This window comes from Centruroides vittatus, unplaced genomic scaffold (genome assembly GCF_030686945.1).
Source record: "Centruroides vittatus isolate TY-2023 unplaced genomic scaffold, ASM3068694v2 scaffold_435, whole genome shotgun sequence".
In the NCBI taxonomy this organism is placed as follows: Eukaryota; Metazoa; Arthropoda; class Arachnida; order Scorpiones; family Buthidae; genus Centruroides; species Centruroides vittatus.
Window position 1 is genome coordinate 7,091,423 of NW_027122708.1, and position 18,662 is coordinate 7,110,084.

Below are 18,662 nucleotides of genomic sequence, written 5' to 3' on the forward strand. Positions count from 1 at the left end.
ATAATTTAGAAAAAACATTTATGTATTTTGTTCAATAAAAAATTGTGAAGTATAATTTGTTAATGATATACTTTAAATCTTATACATATTCACCTGAATTCTCATTGCTATGTCAGGATGATGTAAACATTCCATAACAATTTCTTGGTGTTCATTAGCAAAATGAGGATGAACTTTTTTTGCCACATGTGCAAGTGCTTTTATTCCTAAATTAACAGATTTAATTTAAAATTAAACACATTGTTTACAACAAATAATACATATAAAAAGTTATAAGGAAAACTCCAATTATCCGAATGCTGATCATCCAAACCTCCATTACCCAGATTGGACCATCTCTTTTTCCCCAGACAATTGCTCACCCATAAACAAAGCATAGGTAAAGAAATGTTTTGTCTTTAGAGGTTTAGAAGAACAATGCTGACTAGAGAGACTTTCAGCAGACCTTTTGTAAAACAACAACAAGACTGTGATGGTAGAGAAGACATTTGGAGATCATAGAAGAAGCAAAGTGCACCTTCAAGAACTTTTACTGAGATGTTGTGTACTGCTTTTATGCACTTTTTGTGGACATTATATCAATTGCTTTCTGAAAGTATCCACATGTCATTGTCATCTTAAAGGAAGTATAATGTGATGATGATGATGATAGAATCAAAATTAAAGGTCATCAACCATTTAGACAAAGAAAAAAGTGGAGTTTCTTTAACGAGAAGTTATAATGTAGGAAAGGCAACATTATCAGATATAAAAGCTGATTGACAAGCCATCTTAAAGTTTGTTGCCAGACTTGTATTTGAAGGTGAATCTAAGAAGAAGAAAAATAATGAAAGATGCAAATGATGTCACTTGACCATGCACTTCATTTATAGTTCCTTCAAAGAAGGAGAAACCAATATAAGGCCCTTTGTTATGTGAAAAAGTACTAAACTTGAACAATCACTTGGGAGCTTGCCTGATTTCAAAGTCAAAAATAGTTGGCTAAGAAACTTAAATTCACAACAAGGTTTCAAGAAATTTTACCTTGAAGAAGAATCATTGTCCAGTGACAACATAATTGCCAACAAAATCAAGGAAAGCAAAGGCTATTCCAAAGGTGACGTCTACAACATAGATGAAATGAAGATAAACTGGAAAGTGCTACTCCAACAGTCACTGGCCTCATGACAGGAATCTTCAGTTCCTGGCTATGAAGTTAGCAAAAAGAAATCATAGCATTGGTTTGTGCAAACACCATTGGTATTCATGCATACCATTGGTAGTGATTGGAGACTCTAAAAACTCCCATTGCTTCAAAAATATTGCTTGCATACCTATCATTTACAAAGCAGAAAAAAATGCATAAATAAACTTTTTTGTTTATGGTATACTAAATATTTTATACTGTGTTAAAAGGCATTGTGTAATGAAGGCAAAGAGGAAGGAGAGAAACAGGGCATTGTTACTGCTGTTCAACAATGCACTGTCATTCATCAGCCAACATACTAAATACAATTGTGTATGACTTTTACTTGATATATCTTCCACCAAATGTCAGTGTTAGTTCAACCAAAAAATCAAGGCATCATCAACAAACACAACAAGATATATAGGAAACAAATTTGTTGTTTACTCTTGGCAGAAAATGATGAAATTGCTGTTGCTTTTTATAAAAATCCAACAATGAGTTGCATAACTTTCCCAACTGTTATGAGATTTTATCATGAAAAGCTTTTTATATTATTTATTATTATAAAATGGCAAAATGCTTAATCTTGAGGGTAGAGATGAGTATTATAAAAAAAATTGTAAATGTTAATAATGAGTAAGGTCTCTCTAGAGCAGCAATTCTCAACTTTCTTAGCTCCGTGACCCCCAAATAGTAAATATAAATAAAATTAATATTTTGCGACCTCCCACCCAAAGGAATAATAACAGTAAGTCTTACTATTACTAATTGAATTTTGGCTGTAATTATACATGTAAACAAATGCAACCATCACATTAATTTCTTCTCTTTACATGTGTACTTATTGTAAGTAAAATGTTTATAAGTTTATAATAAATGATTTTTTCTCATAAAATGATTTCATTAGTGTTTTGCGACCCCCCTTTAATATCACCGCGACCCCCTTGGGGGTCGTGATCTCCAGGTTGAGAAACGCTGCTCTAGAGATATGACTTGCAACTCCCCTCTATCTCCACACCGTCTTCATCTTTAACCATCAAAATTTAATAGTATCAATGCCCCTTATCATTACTCCATCCTGAGATATTAAATGAAATAAATGCTGCCAACACACACACACAATTTATTTTTCCATCTTTTTTGACTTTATTGGTTTCAGGTCTCAAAATGTGATTTGCAAAAAACTCAAAGGGTCAAATTTGATACAATTCCAATACTTTTCCTTGTTATATAGACATAACAGCTGGAAAAGTAAAAGCATCTAAAAGATTACTACTACATGTTAGCTGAAGCTTGAGAGTCTCTGATGACAGATAATCTAAAAAAGGATAGAATAAACTCTACTCAGATCTGAAAAACTGAGCAAACTGCTCAGAGCCTCCAATATCTAGGCAAATCATTAATGATAATTTTCAACTCTTAACTGCCAATGAGATTGTGCATATGTGAGCAAAACTAGTGAACCTATTGAAAATGAAACAGATGAAGGAATAATGAGCAAGAACAAAACAAAACACATCTCACTCATGCTGAGGCATTTGCTGTGTTAAACATAGCCATGTTGTGGTTTAAAAACATCAATGAAAGTCTTCTACTCAGCTGCTTCTCCTGAAATGGATCAGGAATCTAACAGCAAAAAAAAAATGAAATTTTACTTTGTGTGAAGGAAAGTAATGATCATTTCTTTCAATAACAGTAAAGTATTTCTCTATAACACTCATTTGCAATTTTATTTTATTATCTTGACACATTGGCATTCATGCTAATTTTTTCCAGCATATTCAGTTTGGTGTTTACTTATACAAATTTTCATTTATCTAAACCACATCCAATTTAGATAATCAGAGTTCTACTGAACTTAAAAAAATATATTATTATTTAATATAGTTTCTTAATTTTGTAAAGTTTACTTTTTAAACTGCATATAAACTTTAAAACAAAATGATTTTATATGGTATTTCACAGGGAAATAAACAGTAAAAAATTTCCTTTACTTTGAAACTTGCCATCAAACTACATTGTTGGATTTATATTATAAACAGATCAAATCCCAGTTTTTGAAGTTTCAAGTTAAGTAGTCTTCAGATCACTGAATTTCAAGCAAACTTTAAAGAGAAATGTCTACAGTTTAGAGTAAACAATAATCCTAACCATAACCTGAATAAAATCACTGTTATGATAATTTAAATACCTGTTCAATTTAAAACTATTACACTGAATTATTAGATCAAAAATGTTCAAAATTGGGATTTGGTGTATTTATAATACATATTTTTTGCTTTGTTAAATTATATAAAGAAAAATTCCACAAAAAAAAATGTACATGACTTACCCATATATTTTAAATTAACTCTCTTTGATTTCAATAACTTTGCAACAGATGTTAAAGCTAACTGAAATATTTCTTCATTGTCATGATGGAGATTAATAATTGTTTCAATGCATTCAAAAATGATTGCTAAAATGGATTAATAAAAATAACTTCAAAATAATAAACAACAACATATCATCAACTAATTTAAATATTTATGATAAATGCTAATTTATTATTTGTGTATTACTTTAAAATATTTTCTAAAATATTTATTAAACATTCATTTTTAATATAAAATTCAATTATAACAAAAAATATTTGATGGTGGAGTCACCTGTGAAGGATTTGGATTTGGAATAAATTACAGGAAGTCAATGTATTATTGGTTTTCAGGAACAAATTACCATTGGATGTCAAGGCCCCTCTATATTTAAATTAAATATAATAATAATCAAACTGTTAAGTTTTGACTATCTTTTTAAAGAGATTTGGAAATTACCTACAAATTTCAAATTTCTAAAAAAACACTGGCTTTTAGCAGGATTAAACCTGCAATTCTTGCTAACTGTCAAATATATACAATCTGTCTGGAAAGTCCAGAATTTTTTTTTTTTTTTAATCAGAGAGACAAGTAGTTCCATCTACTGTGTAATCTTTAGTTAAAACTTTCATATTTAGACAATTTATTTCAGAATGCTCTTGTTAGTCTTTTTTCTATACCGTGTTTGTAAAATTAATATGCTCTTTTCTTGTCAAAAAATGCCTGCCATGACTTCACTGAATGGCAGAAGCAGAAAATGCTTTCTTTCAAAAATTCATTACTAGCAACAAATCCTGGTGCTATCAATATGAGCCCACAACAAAAAAGCAAAGTTCAAAATAAACTTACCATAGCTTATATTTTGGTTAACTTCTGCTCGTTGCAAAGTTTCTTTAACAACTGGATATATTTTAATACCTTTCCTAAATGTAAACAAATAAATTCATAATTATAAATAATAATATGATCAAAATTAACAAATCTTATACCATAGCATTTACAATATACTGTATTTAAATAAATACAAAATAATCATATTGCAATCATAATTACTTTACATTTATCCAAATAAATTTTTTCTGTTTAAGATATGCTTTTATAATGAATCTTCATGTAATTAATTAAATATTATTATTATTTGTATCTGTACATAAATTTTAGAAAATGTTTATATCCTAATTATGCAAATATTAAAATTATTCAAAATTATTTGTAATACATTTGAAAACAATATATACTGAGTGATGATAATCTGAATAAAATTCTTTATTTTTAAGATTTGATGATAACGATAACAGTAAAAATTAACAATTATTAGTTAATTACTTTTAATTAACTGATTGCCATATATAAATTTTAAACTGTCTAAAATTTGTTATAGAACTGAAGATCACAACCATGCTGCTCTCTAAGTATTTGAATAAGTTGTCAAATTTAATCAATTTTTATAATAAAACTATAAATCTTATTATATGATAAAAATATCAAGCAAATATTTAAAATTTTTTAATTGTTTTGTCTAACATAATAAGTATATGTAAACCTTCACTAATTCAGACCCCACCAACTCGGACTTCACATAACTCAAACAAATTTTTTTTAAAAAAAATCACACATTAGTAATTTAAAAATAATTTAAAATTTATTTACAATAGAAAAATTATAATTATAATGAAACTATAATTAACAAATGCTTTTGATATCCAGAAGTCTTTCTAATACCATGCATTATATTACTGTAGTTGGTAAGTTACTAAAGACTGTAAATTGCTTTATATGTACTGTCAGGATATTTGAGCTCATTTTCTGTAATACAATGAAATTTCATTAACCCGGCATCTTTTATGACGGCAAACCAAATAAGACAGCATCATTGAGGATTATTGGTGCACTAGGTGGGTCAAGAAGTTAAGATTTTCATGTAAAAGCATTCAAAACAGGCAATTCTTGGAAAGGGGTGTGGGTTCTCCTTTTAGAGATGACACAAAGCTATGCTAGGAATAAAAAGCTACTGTGTGCACAATTTTTCTAAAGGTTTTTCCAAAGACATCAGTGCATGGGTTTCATATGAGAAACAAAAATATTTAGCAGACTTGCAATCAATAATTATCACTAAAACAGCTACAGTACGTTACTTACTTCATGTACTTTAGTAATTAGAGTACTCTGTATTTATATGAAATAAAAGTGTACAAAGAACAGAGGAAGAATACTGTGTTCTTGTTTCAAGCTAACCAAACATAAGAATAGCCTGGAAAAATTAAAATGGTGTGTTAAACAATCATAAAAGATAGATTTATGTAATTTTACACACAGAGAGATATATAAGATTGTGACAGATAATCAGAAAAAAAAACAAAAACTTTCACCATCCGATAAGGTGGCATATTTGATAACCTGGCACTATATCAGTCCAGACAATGCTGGGTTAACAGAATGTCACTGTAATAAATTTAGCAATAAATTTATCCTTTTAGACAGTGCTGCTGTTTCTAGGATAATTTCAACCTCTCAGGATAATGTCTAGCATAGTTTTATAATTAGGGTAAATCTAGGGTAAAACTGCCTTTTGATCTGATGCTATTACCCATCGCGTCACAAGTTTCCCCAGAAAAAGTTTTAATTTAAAACTGTTCTGTTTTCCCATATAACTGGAAGGTTTTAGGACAAGACAACAGGAGCTAAAGAACTAAAGCAGACTGAAGGTTCAAATGAAAACACCAAAGCAAATGTTAAAATGCAAATATATCAGGTCAGTCCATAAGTCCATGTGCATTTTTATGACCTTGAAAAAAATCTTGTTTTGCTGTTAAACATGTCAGTCTAATGTGATAATTTTTACACTGAAGTGTTAAATTGGCTCTCATTCATATAATACTGTTCAGAATTGTGAACATTTCAGTTGTTTATTTTTGTTAAAATGGAAGTAACCGATGAATACAAAAGACATGTTTTATACTTTTTATTTTTAAGTGGTGAGAATGCTACAAATGCAGCCAAAAAAATAAATACTGTACATAATCAAACTGTAATTAGTGCAAGGACTGTGCAGAAGTGGTTTGAAAGATTTAGAAACAATGATTTTAGTGTGGAGGATAAGGCTCGTACTAGAAGACCCGTTGACTTTGATGATGATGCTCTATCTGCACTAGTTGAAGCAGAACCATCTTTAACAGTTGATGAAATTGTGGAATGTTTAAATTCATCCCATGGAACTGTTCATAGACACCTACAACAAATCGGAAAAGTTTCAAAGCTAGGAAAATGGATACCACACGAACTGTCAATAGCTAACCGACAACAATGTGTAAACATTTGCACGTCTCTTTTATCCCATATTGCTTTAGAACCTTTTCTTGGTAGGCTGGTTACTGGAGATGAAAAATGGATCCTCTATAATAATGTGACGAGAAAAAGACAATGGATGGATCACGACAAGCAACCAAAACCGACTGCAAAAGGTGGGTTGCATCCAAAAAAATTCTTTTGTCTGTTTGGTGGGATATGTCAGGTGTAATTCACTTTGAGCTGTTAGAACCTAATCAAACAAGTACAGCTCAAATGTATTGTGAGCAATTAGAGCGTTTAAATGAAAAATTGAAAAAAAAATCGACCATCGTTAGTGAACAGAAAGCAGGTTCTCTTGCAGCATAACAATGCCAGACCACACGCTGCAAAAATAACTGTACAGAAACTTGAAAGCTACAACTGGAAAATTTTACCTCATCCACCATATTCGCCAGATATTGCTCCCAGTGATTATCATCTTTTTCGCAGTTTGCAGAATTTTTTAAAAGGGAAAACTTTTGAGGATGAGAACAATGTAAAAAAGGCTATTTCTGAATATTTTGATTCAAAACCGAAATCATTTTATGAAGACGGGATTAAAAAGCTACCATCAAGATGGCAAGAAATTGTACAAAATAATGGTGAATACATTATAGATTGAAATAAAATTTAATTAAAATTTTTTGCTGCTTTTTTTTGTAGATAAAAATATGCATGAATTTATGGACTAACCTGATATATGTAAATAAATGAATTTTAAAACTGATCATTTATGTATTAAAGTATGTTTGAAATCAAGTGAATGGCTTATTAATTTTCTATCTTCAGCTAAGATACACAACACATGTTGAAAGTGAATTAACTAGTTAAGTAATGCTGCATCAGCGTGTAGTTGGAATGAAGCTGCTCGCACCTTTATTTTCTAGATTATGAGGGGAAAAAGAAACACAGAATCATTCGTTCTCAACAATATATTTGATTTCTATTGGATCATTTAAAGGTACAAATATAAGGTCAGAATAAGCCATTAATTAATTGCTATGCGAACATCTCATGAAATTCTGTCTATCACTACGGGCCTTGGACTTACAGATTGACTCGTAGCGATTGTCATTGTAACTCTTTAAAAATACCGAGTCAGTTATTTTTTTCACTTGACTCAACGTAACATAGGTAAGACCAATAGCTGTCTCTTTTTTCCCTATATCTATTTTAATTTTTGGAAAAGTTAATCCCTGTGATTTATGTATAGTCATCGAGTATGCTAAGGTAAGGGGAAACTGTCTACGAGATCGCAATATACTGCCATCGTTTGAAGAGCGTATTATGGGGATTATTGGAAACAGATTACCATAGATGAAAGGTCCTTGATAGCTATCGAATTCCACTAAAATAAACAGAGGAAGAGCTGGAGGGTGAGCATTAGGAGCATATATAATGTAGCGTATAGTTCCTAGTGAACCATTGACGAGAACTCCTTGCACCCATAAGTTGACTCTCAGCATGATTCTGGCATTAACTGAGAGATTCAAATACTTGGAGAGACCAAGAGCTGAGTCATCTTTGGATGAAGGCAGGACAATATCTGGAGTGTTTTCAGATGCTATATAAGCAAGAGGGCATCCAGTTGAGTGCAACTAGTCTTTGTTGCTTTGTTTAACTTGCTCGTTTGTTGGATATAGCTCTACTCCCGTTTGGAACTGATCAAGTTCATTTCTGGATAAATAGGCTCGATTTCTTGTCGACAGAATGTTCAGATCTGTATCAGAGAAATAACCCGAAGCTAGATGTTGTAAGACATTTGTGAAGGAACTATCTGTGCTATTTTGTCTATGAGAATTATTAAGTTCAATGAACTTCTCAAAAGAATCAAATGCAAATGTAATGTAATGTCCCAACAAGGTATGGACCTTGTTGGGACATTACATTGTAAAAAACACTCGAGTAGAGAGGAGTATCTTTAACAGAAAGAAGTTGACGAAAATCACCAAACAAATAGATAAAGAATCCACAAAGGGCTCATCTTTCTCGGGATTTCTCTCCCTCAATCTTCTCTCGATCATGTAAAGCAGTGGTTCCCAACCTTCTTTTGACCAGGGACCACTTTGATTTCATTGTTGTTAGCAGAGACCACAAGATTTAAGAAAAATAAACTTTAATCAAAACTTTTAATATAAGTAATCGTTAAACTCAAGACTTTTGCTTTAACAGTACCATTATAATAGAAAACATGACATTTTTAGTAAAAATTAAATTCAGTTTGCATCAATATGGAAATAATAATTTAAAATAAATAAAAGTTTTAAATCTTTCGCGGACCATATTTTAGCTCTTGCGGACCACTGGTTGGGAACCGCTGATGTAAAGCATTCTTGCAGCAATCATTGACATTTCATCGATGATGATGAATTTGAGCGACTTCATCTCAATCTGGAATCTCTGTGCAGCTTCTTCATTTAGAAATTGAAATTTCGTACTAACGATAGGAAGACGAAGGAGAGAATGGATCGTAAAGCCATCAATATTGATCACTGCTGCTCCATGTTATAGAATAATAAGTGAAAAAAAGAAAACTTTTTTAAACTTATTATTCTATAAAGATTCTTTATATTTGTTGTGTAGCTAGTTAGCGATAACATTTACCTATCAAAATTACTGTTTTAATGCTTGTCATATTTTCTGACCACTAGATGACGCTTCTACACGTGTGTGCAGGAAGCGACTAACACTTGACTTCATGCATTCATTGTCAACATTATAACTCTAGAATGAGTTGTCCAATCTTGATGAAATTTTCTACGACGACTCGCCATCACTCAAAGATGAACTGATTAAAATTTTAACTCTCAAAAATGATCGATACTGAAGAAAAACCCCTATCTCCAGTTCTACAAAAACGAATCATTTTTGAAAGTTGAAATTTTAAACAGTTCATCCTTGAGTGATGGTGAGTCGTCCTAGAAAATTTCATCAAGACCGGACAACTCATTCCAGAGTTATTTTGTTGACAAGGAATGCACGAAGTCAAGTATTAGTCATCACTACGTTCCGACAATTAAAATTAAGTTCAAGTAATTGCATTTATTAGACTTATGAATATATTTTATGATTATTTAAAGACCAGGCAAGATTTTTATCGTTTGGGAAATCGGAATTACCAAACCAAAACATCAATTATCTCCATATCAATTGTAAATTAATACCTCTGATAAAGGCTAAAAATTCTTTTAGTTATTAAGAATTTTAAAAACAATGAATTAAGAACTGTTCTGATTATTAGTTCATGATAATAGTACAGGGATCTGTGTCATAGAATTATTCATCTTATTTCTTTTTATCCGAGCATGAGCTCAAAGAGTTTTCTCAATTTAGGGTAATCTAGAGTAAAATGAAAGCACCATTAAGGTAGTTCCACCAGAAGCAGGCGGCAGCACTGCTTCTAGATCAGTAAAACTCTGTTTAGAGCCGATCATAATAAATTACTGTACTATAAATCCACTTCATTTTTCATGTGATCAGAGAAAACATCCCATTAACTTGGACTTTCCTAAACTTGGGCAACCTTCATCTCCTATTAGTCTAAGTTAATGGGAATTTATTGTATTTTACATAAATTTCTAAAACACATTTGATCAATAAGAAAGTTAATTTGAAAGATATCTAAACATTAAATGGAAAAATTAGTTTTAAAGGCATTGAAATAATCTGATTTTTTGAAGAATATTTTATAATTAATTACAAATAAGATTGCCAATCTGCAGAAGATTGACCTGAATATTAGTTTTTATTTGAAAAAAGATTGTTTTAGCTCCCTAAAAATATTTTAGATTCATACATAAAAAGAAATACCAAACAGATTGTTCTTTCTTGTATTAACATAGATCTGCAGAAAAGAAGTTTGATTAAAGTAGACTTCAGAAATTTCATAAACAGTAGACAACTACAGCAAATGACATTTTTGATTAATAAACTTCAATGCTACTTCAATAAGCTAAATTTTTATCCAAATATAAAGCCTACATCTATTAGAACTAACATGAATTTTGATGTAAATAAGTAATATATCTTCACTAAAAAAATTAAAATTAAAGCATTAAACTATTCATTTTATGTTAATTCTACAACTTCATAAATATTTTAAGAACATAATCCTAATTATAAATTAGTTTAAACAACATAAAATCAAAAATAATGGGGAATTTCAACAATACATTTACTTTAAAAACTCTAATCTGAGATAAATATACTATCTGGAATTTTGTTATGGCAACATAACTTATTTATAACTAAGAAACATCACTGATGATCATTTCTCTTAATCTAATTAGAATTTTAAAAGTTTATAAAATGTGCATTTGCAAATTCTATGACATTTCTAATAATTCTGCTAATATAACAAATTTTCAGATTAATATTTTCTTTCGTTATTCTTTTCTGGCCACTTCTGAAAGTTTTCAATAAAACTTTAAACTGACTAAACTATGAACACAGTAATTAATGATAAGATGTATATAGTGTTATATGCAAGTTATATATAGTGTTGTATGCAAGTTATTGAAGAATAAAGTTAGAAATAGACTTATTTGTTTATTAAACTAGTAGTAAATATTGTACAAAACTTTAATAGTATATAAAAGACAGCATAAAGTAAAATGTCAATTTTTTAATTAAAATAATAATAATAATAGTAATATACTTAATTCTAAATATGATATAATCTCTTACTGTGGATCATATTTTCCCAATATAGACAATAGTTGTAAAATCTGTATTTGAAGCCATGGACTTGGAATGTTATGATATTCAAATTCTATTGGAAGTTTCCTGTGAATCAGTTGATTCTGAATTTGTACTAAACTAGATATTAAATGAACAAATAGAGTTGGTTCTACCTAAAAAAAAATTTAAATTAATAATTAAAATATAAATTTATAGAATATATATATATATGTATTCTTAATAAAGCATTATACAAATATTACAATAAGTAAAAATGGATAATCATGTTTTCATTAGATATTAAATGTAATAAAAATACATATGCAGAGAATGCAAAATTATATTTGCAAAATACATTCCTAAAAATCAAATAAACTTCAAATAATTCTGATATAAATTATCAGATAATGCATTATTTTAGTAAAAGTACTAAAATTATTTTCAAATATACAACTGTACACATAATTCCATTAATGGTAAAATTTACAATCACTAAGAGCTCAGATAGATTTAGTAAATGGAGATACAACCACTAAATATTTTATACATAGAATTTGCTTTGCCTAAAGTTCTATCTAAACAGACCTAATGATTGTCTGCTCTAAAAATGTTTAGTTTTCATCATCATTTTCTATGAAATAAATTTACTTTTTATATAATAGATTTTATTATTTACTTACAATTAAAATTTTTCATTTATAAAATTATTATTATAGATGATAATTTTGTTATACAAAATCAGCTTCAACTAATCAACACAAATTTGTTTTGAAAGTCAGACTAAATTCTAAAGAAACTTTAGTTTTTCAGGTAAATAAAATATATATTTACAGAAAATTTTCCTTTCTCCTATATTTTAAAACAAAATTATTTGAAACTATGTCACTATGAAGAATCAGTTCCACCTCAGTTCATGTTCACCTAGTATTTAAATTAGATTGATCACAAGGCAAAGTGGCATGTGTCTTTGTTATATCAGGAGCCAACTTCTTTGAAACAGACTCTAGTATGTTTGTAGAAGGCATTGTATTACTCAAAATACTGAAAGCATGCATAAACTGCTGAATCTTGTCCTGTTTTAATAACATTTGAATCCAGATAGTAGAATTTTACCTACATTTTTTCAATATCTAAGCATGGTATTATACATAATTAACTTCATTTTAACTTTTTTTGGCTAAAGATAAAAGCAGCAGCAAAGAAAGTAAAAAAAGAAATATGGTATCACCAAAGAATTCAATGCTATCAAACACCAAAAACTTGCAAAAAACTATTTATTTATTTAATTTTACATAAGTAAAGTTGTTTCTGGCAACATAGGATTACCACCTCCAAGCAACAAGAAATAAAAAAATTACAAAACAAATTTAAAAAGTAAGAAAAATACATCATCTTACAGGTACATAGTGTTTTTACAAAATAATTTAAAATAAACAGAGTCTAAATGTAAAAAATTTTCAGAATTATGCATATTAGTAATACTAGGGTAAAAGAACAAACAATATGAGCCATTTGTTCTAAAATTAAGATAATGTAAAAAAGATAAATTATGAGTAATATGAGTAGGGACATGGACACCAACAAAATTCAGAAGTAAAAGACCATTTAAAACTTAAATAAACATATATTGCCCTATTATTTAGAGGGAAAGCTAAGGTGCAATTAAATTGATAGATTTCTTGCAAGGTAAATTACTGTTTGTTAAACAAGAAGTACACTTTATTGAATACCTTAATAACCTTGTCTATAAGTATGTCAGCAGCTGAATACCAAATAAAAATGAAATAATCAATTAATGACAGGAAGTTTGTAAAAAATAAAGACCTTAAAACAGTCCTAGATAAAATGGATCCACTGCCATAAAATACCACATCTAATTGCAAGTAGTTTAATAATCTTATCTACGTGGTCTTTGAATTTTAGCTTAGAATCAAAAATAACAAATTAAATTCTAAACTAGTGTAATTTGCAAAAACATAACTAGAATTTTTTGAAATTTTCCAAATTCCTCGTGTTTGAATTAAAACTGTATGTATAGAATCATAAAAATATATACTATATTAATTCAAACACAATATAAAAAATAAAAAAAAAAAATAAAATATAATAAACTTAGAAATTAAACAAAATTAAAGACTTTGTTTAATTTCTAATTAATTTTATGATTGATCAAGACAATACAACTATAACTTCAAAATATATTCTACCATATAAGGTATTATAAATCTAATAAAACTTTAGTTTTATAATTTGTATTCCCTTGATCAATTATAATTATTAATAATCTAATTCTACATAAAGTAACTTAAGGAAAGATTCCCCTGCCTCCATATCTACACCTTGGTTAACTGCTTTAACGTTGAAATTGCAGAAGTTACTACACTTAAATCTCCATCTGACAATGCTTTTTCTAGTTTAGGCACTGCTGCTGAACTAATATGCCAATTCTGTAATTGATTCAAACAATGTTGAAAGGCTAATACGGCAAACTTTCTTACTAAAGGGCTGAACAAATAAAATTAAACAAAAATAAGTTTAATCAGAGACCAATTTAATGTAAATTTATATATAAAATAAGTTTAAAAAAACTTTATTCTTTCTTAAAATAAATTTTGCTACATACTGTGAATGATTCAGTTTTTCTTCTATTAAATTTTGTACTGTAGGAACCATTTCATGATTGATTAGATGGCAAACAGTTATAAGAGCCATACATATCTCTGCAATATTTGAGCTTTTCAAATCCTAAAATGAAAATATAATTTTAACATATTTATAACAATTAACTATTGCTGAATTTTTAAAATTAAAATTAAATTTTATTTAAATATAATGTGATTTAATGCATTCAAAGCAACTAATAAAAAAGAATTAATTACTCAGAGAATAAATAAACATTCATTTAGCCTCAGAGTTCATCATAAATTTGAGTAAAAATCAATTATTAGTCAAAACTGAAATTTTTATCATTGTTATTTTATTAGATATTTCTATTTATTTTGCTACTCCAGTTATTATATGATTTATTTAGCTAAAAATACACTCACTTTATTTTTAAAAAAATAAAACAAATCATTGTTATTAAATTCTCAACCACAAAAATGTAGTTAAAAACATAATGAAGCATTTTAATAAATATAAAAGTATCAAGTATAATAAATTGAAAATCATTTTCTGATTTTAAAATCAAGACCCAAGTATTTCTATTGTTAAACCTAATTTCTTCAAGAACAAACAGAACTATAAAAAAAATTATATACATTAGAAAATTTTAAACTATTTTTAGAGAAAACAAAAACTTTTTACATTTTTTAAGGACATGTTTATAACATATGGAGAAAAATAAGACATAAAAATATATTAAATAAAAAAACCAATATCAATACTACAGTTGCTTACTAATTCCAGAACAGAAACATCAAATACATATATATTATTATTAATTTATGAATTCTATTTGATTGAGAATTATAAGTAATTTGTCAAACCTAATTCTTAATTGCATATAATTTTTCATAACGAGTGTATATAATATGTATATGTATTTTATATTTTCAAATATAAATAATTGAAACATTTTAATATAGAATACAAATTTTTACTTCTTTAATTGGTTACATTTTCGATAATCTTTTTAAGCTCAAAAAGTAAACTCGGGATTATGATTATAAATGAATTACAACTATAATCATGCATTCACTTGTGTATATTTTTCTAATATATATCAAGATTAAAAATTATGACTGATTTTTTGTGATATTAAATGATGATACAATAAATGTGGAAAATAAGCATGCAATAATCACCTATATTTTTACCTCAAACTACTAAAAGATAGGTGAGATCACTAAGACTTTAACAGATCTAAGATACCTCAAAATACATCTTCAAGAGAAAACAATTTTGAGAACACTCTCTCTTCCAAAATCAATTTCAGTCAACTAAATAAAAGGGAGAAGAAAGCCAAGTGATCGTCAAAGCACTATATTGTGTTTCGTAGTTAACAAGAATCAAGCATGACATGGTTTCAAGTCATTAATTACTAAAAGATAGTTTTTTTTTTTTATTGCTGAATATCTATAAAATTGAAAACATCTTAACTTCATGATTTCTGAATATTTATAAAATAATTTTACTTCAATTATCATCATTTATTAAATTCTGAATAGTGAGTTATTAATCAGTAAAACAGTTAATTTATCATCAGTTTATTTGATGTAACTATAATTTAAAAGGAACTGAACTAATGTCCATCATTATATTATCACAAACAAAAGTCACAAGATAACTTCTCTTAAGAAACAGTTTATTAAATTTAACAAGATAAAAATTTGAACTAAATATTATACAGCAAAGTCCTGGAAACTCAACTCTTAGTAACTCAACATTCCATAAAACTTTTCATATAGTTCAAAATAAATACATGTAATCTAATTTTTATCTCTAACTTTAACACTACTATCAAATAACTTATCATTCTTCACTGGTAACACTTGATAATAGCATTAAATCCATGTGTTAAAGAGAATGTAACCCTTTTACCAATGTACCACTGCAAAACACCCCTATGCAAATGTCACTAACTTGAAAGTAGCAACTGAACAGCCAATGTTTTTTAAATTAAAATTTAGTTACAGATACAATATTCTCTGTTGGCATGTAGTTAATACATATATTTGCACAAGTTATCAGGGAGTGCATACAAAGATTCTTTCCACTCACAGTCACTGGATACTACTACAAAAGGCATACCTTATATACATTTCATGAAGAAATTCTTCCATGTCTCAAAACAATACTCCAATTTAACTAAAGGAAACAGTGAAGATCAGTTCAATTACTTCATTAAATAACTGAATTTGTTTGAGATCATTTACCATTTGTGCTGAGTTGGTAGTAAACAAACTTATGTAAAGTTTTTTCCAGCAACAATGATCTAATCTTATCAATCACAGGTCTTATTTCCTTTCTGATCTTATGGATTTTTGCAAAAAGCAAATAACCTAGGAAAAGGTGACAACCTTAACACTACATATTATGCAATTCATTTGATCCTAGGAGTGGAAAAAAAATGATACAGTGGGTGATCAGTTAACGAATAGTTTGGACTACAAACAATCAGACAACGAACACTTTTGTGAAAGATTTTTATGTTCAGACAACAAACACCCACAGAACAAACACAAGAAGCAGTGATGTAAAATAATGAATATCTGGAAACAAGGGAAGACCCTTGTTTCCAGATATGACAATTTGAAACCTTTTGAAGCTCGGGAGACATCAACATTGCCGCTCAACCAATACGATTGGATAGTATTCCTCAGAATTTTGAAACTCTCCCTTGTAATTCCAGCCTTTTGTTTACCTTTCTTACAAAGAATTTTATATAGTCCTCATGAGACTGTCGGGCAGGCACTTGTTAAGTTTTGTGTCGGTTTTTATTTCAAAAAATGAAAATTTAACTATCCCATCAGACATTTGTTAATGTTTTTACACCAAATTTCAAATTTCATCCAGGTCTCTCATTTACATAATTTTTTGTGTGCTAGTTAATTTCTATTCTTTGAATTTTTGTAAGTGCTTTTCTGAACTTTTTATTTAAAAAAAAAACTGATAACATTATAGAGCCTAAAAAGAGTGGAATTTGAAGAACTGTGCTCACCATAGAAACCAAGCAAGAAATAATAGCCAAGATAGAGAGTGGGCAGAAGATGTCTGATATTGCTAGGCAGTGTGGCTTGAACAGGTACAGGAACAGGTCTACAGTAGGCACAATCTTAGCTAAGGTATCATCAAAAAGACTCAAGCAGCTAAAGAAGTACTAAAAATCACATTTGAGAAATAAAGAACACCGAAGAGCTCATAATGGAACCTGAAACTGATCTGACAACAGAAGAACTCTAAGAACTCTTAAATGAAAAACACCAAGAAATTCAGCATGATGTGTTTTCTTCTGAAAAAGAGGAAGACAAAAGAGGACCAATGCCAACATTTGCTATTAAAGATCTTTTGAATAAGTGGGAGGATGTCAGAATAACAGTTGCACAAATGGCATCCAAACCAGACTGAAGTTAATAGGCTTGGGGATCTCTACAACAACAATGCTATTAATTACTTCCAAAAAATCCTGAAAAAGAGAGAAAAGTAATTGACATTAGACAGATTCTTTAACACCCCACAAAAGTGGAAAAAATTATGACTGATAAAAATGCAAAATTGTGTGTGTGTGTGTGTGTGTGTGTGTGTGTGTGTGTGTGTATATGTATGTATGTATGTATTTATTATTATTATTACATATAAATGAACTTAGTAAGAAAGTATATAAATTTTTATTTTTGGGAATCTCCAGAACGAATTAATCAAATTCTCATAAAAATCTAAGGTAAATCGATAATCAGTTAACAAACAATTTGGATAGTGAACACAGTCTTGGAATGGATTATGTTTGTTAACCGATCACTCACTGTATTTAAAAGAAAACCCACAATATATAATATCCTACACAATGGTTACAAGTTTTCTTCTCTGAATGAACTGTTTCATTCATGTGTTCACAGGATACTGGTCAACAATGAACACACAGACCTTAGCATTTCATATGTGGAATATACTTGCAGAACAAGAATATCAACAGAACATTAGAAAGAATATATGTACAATAGCACTAACCTGCTTTGCTATGCAAGATGATACTTGTGTAATATGAGGCCAATATTGTTATGCAAATTAACTTCCCTATGAAACATGATACATGAAAAGCTCAAATTTTTCAAACTAAAAACCAAAAGGCAATTCATTAACTATAAGGACAGAATCTTTGGAGAAGGCTTGGAAATATGCAGTTATCAACTTCTGAAATTACTTTTTAATGTTTAACTGTTTTAGTTTTAATTTTATATTAATTTTTGATATTTGAAAGCATTGCATCTTTTTTGAGAATTTAAAGTAATAGAGGAAATTTTTGCAAAAACAACATATGTCAAATTACATACTGTTGAGAAAATTAAAAAAAACCGCTTCTATTAAATTGTGGACATCTTTTGTTTCCATTTGCCAAAACAGTGAGCTATTCTAAAAGTTTTGGTATATTGCCAGAATACTGTTTTTCACAGAATCCGAGCAAAATTAAATTT

The 18,662-nt window shown here is 28.7% G+C and overlaps 1 protein-coding gene across 5 annotated transcripts in view; it reads right to left on the reverse strand.

Moving 5' to 3' along the window:
• Positions 1 to 18,662, reverse strand: part of LOC136989047 (AP-4 complex subunit epsilon-1-like) — a 99,813-nt gene that overhangs the window by 57,496 nt on the left and 23,655 nt on the right. For all 5 annotated transcript variants that reach the window (XM_067287130.1, XM_067287128.1, XM_067287129.1 and 2 more), the window contains 6 exons: positions 14,153 to 14,274; positions 13,869 to 14,034; positions 11,536 to 11,702; positions 4,372 to 4,445; positions 3,501 to 3,626; positions 94 to 206 (listed from right to left, as the gene is read on the reverse strand). In XM_067287130.1, the coding sequence (XP_067143231.1) occupies positions 94 to 206; positions 3,501 to 3,626; positions 4,372 to 4,445; positions 11,536 to 11,702; positions 13,869 to 14,034; positions 14,153 to 14,274 (768 nt within the window). The remainder of the gene's footprint in view (positions 1 to 93; positions 207 to 3,500; positions 3,627 to 4,371; positions 4,446 to 11,535; positions 11,703 to 13,868; positions 14,035 to 14,152; positions 14,275 to 18,662) is intronic.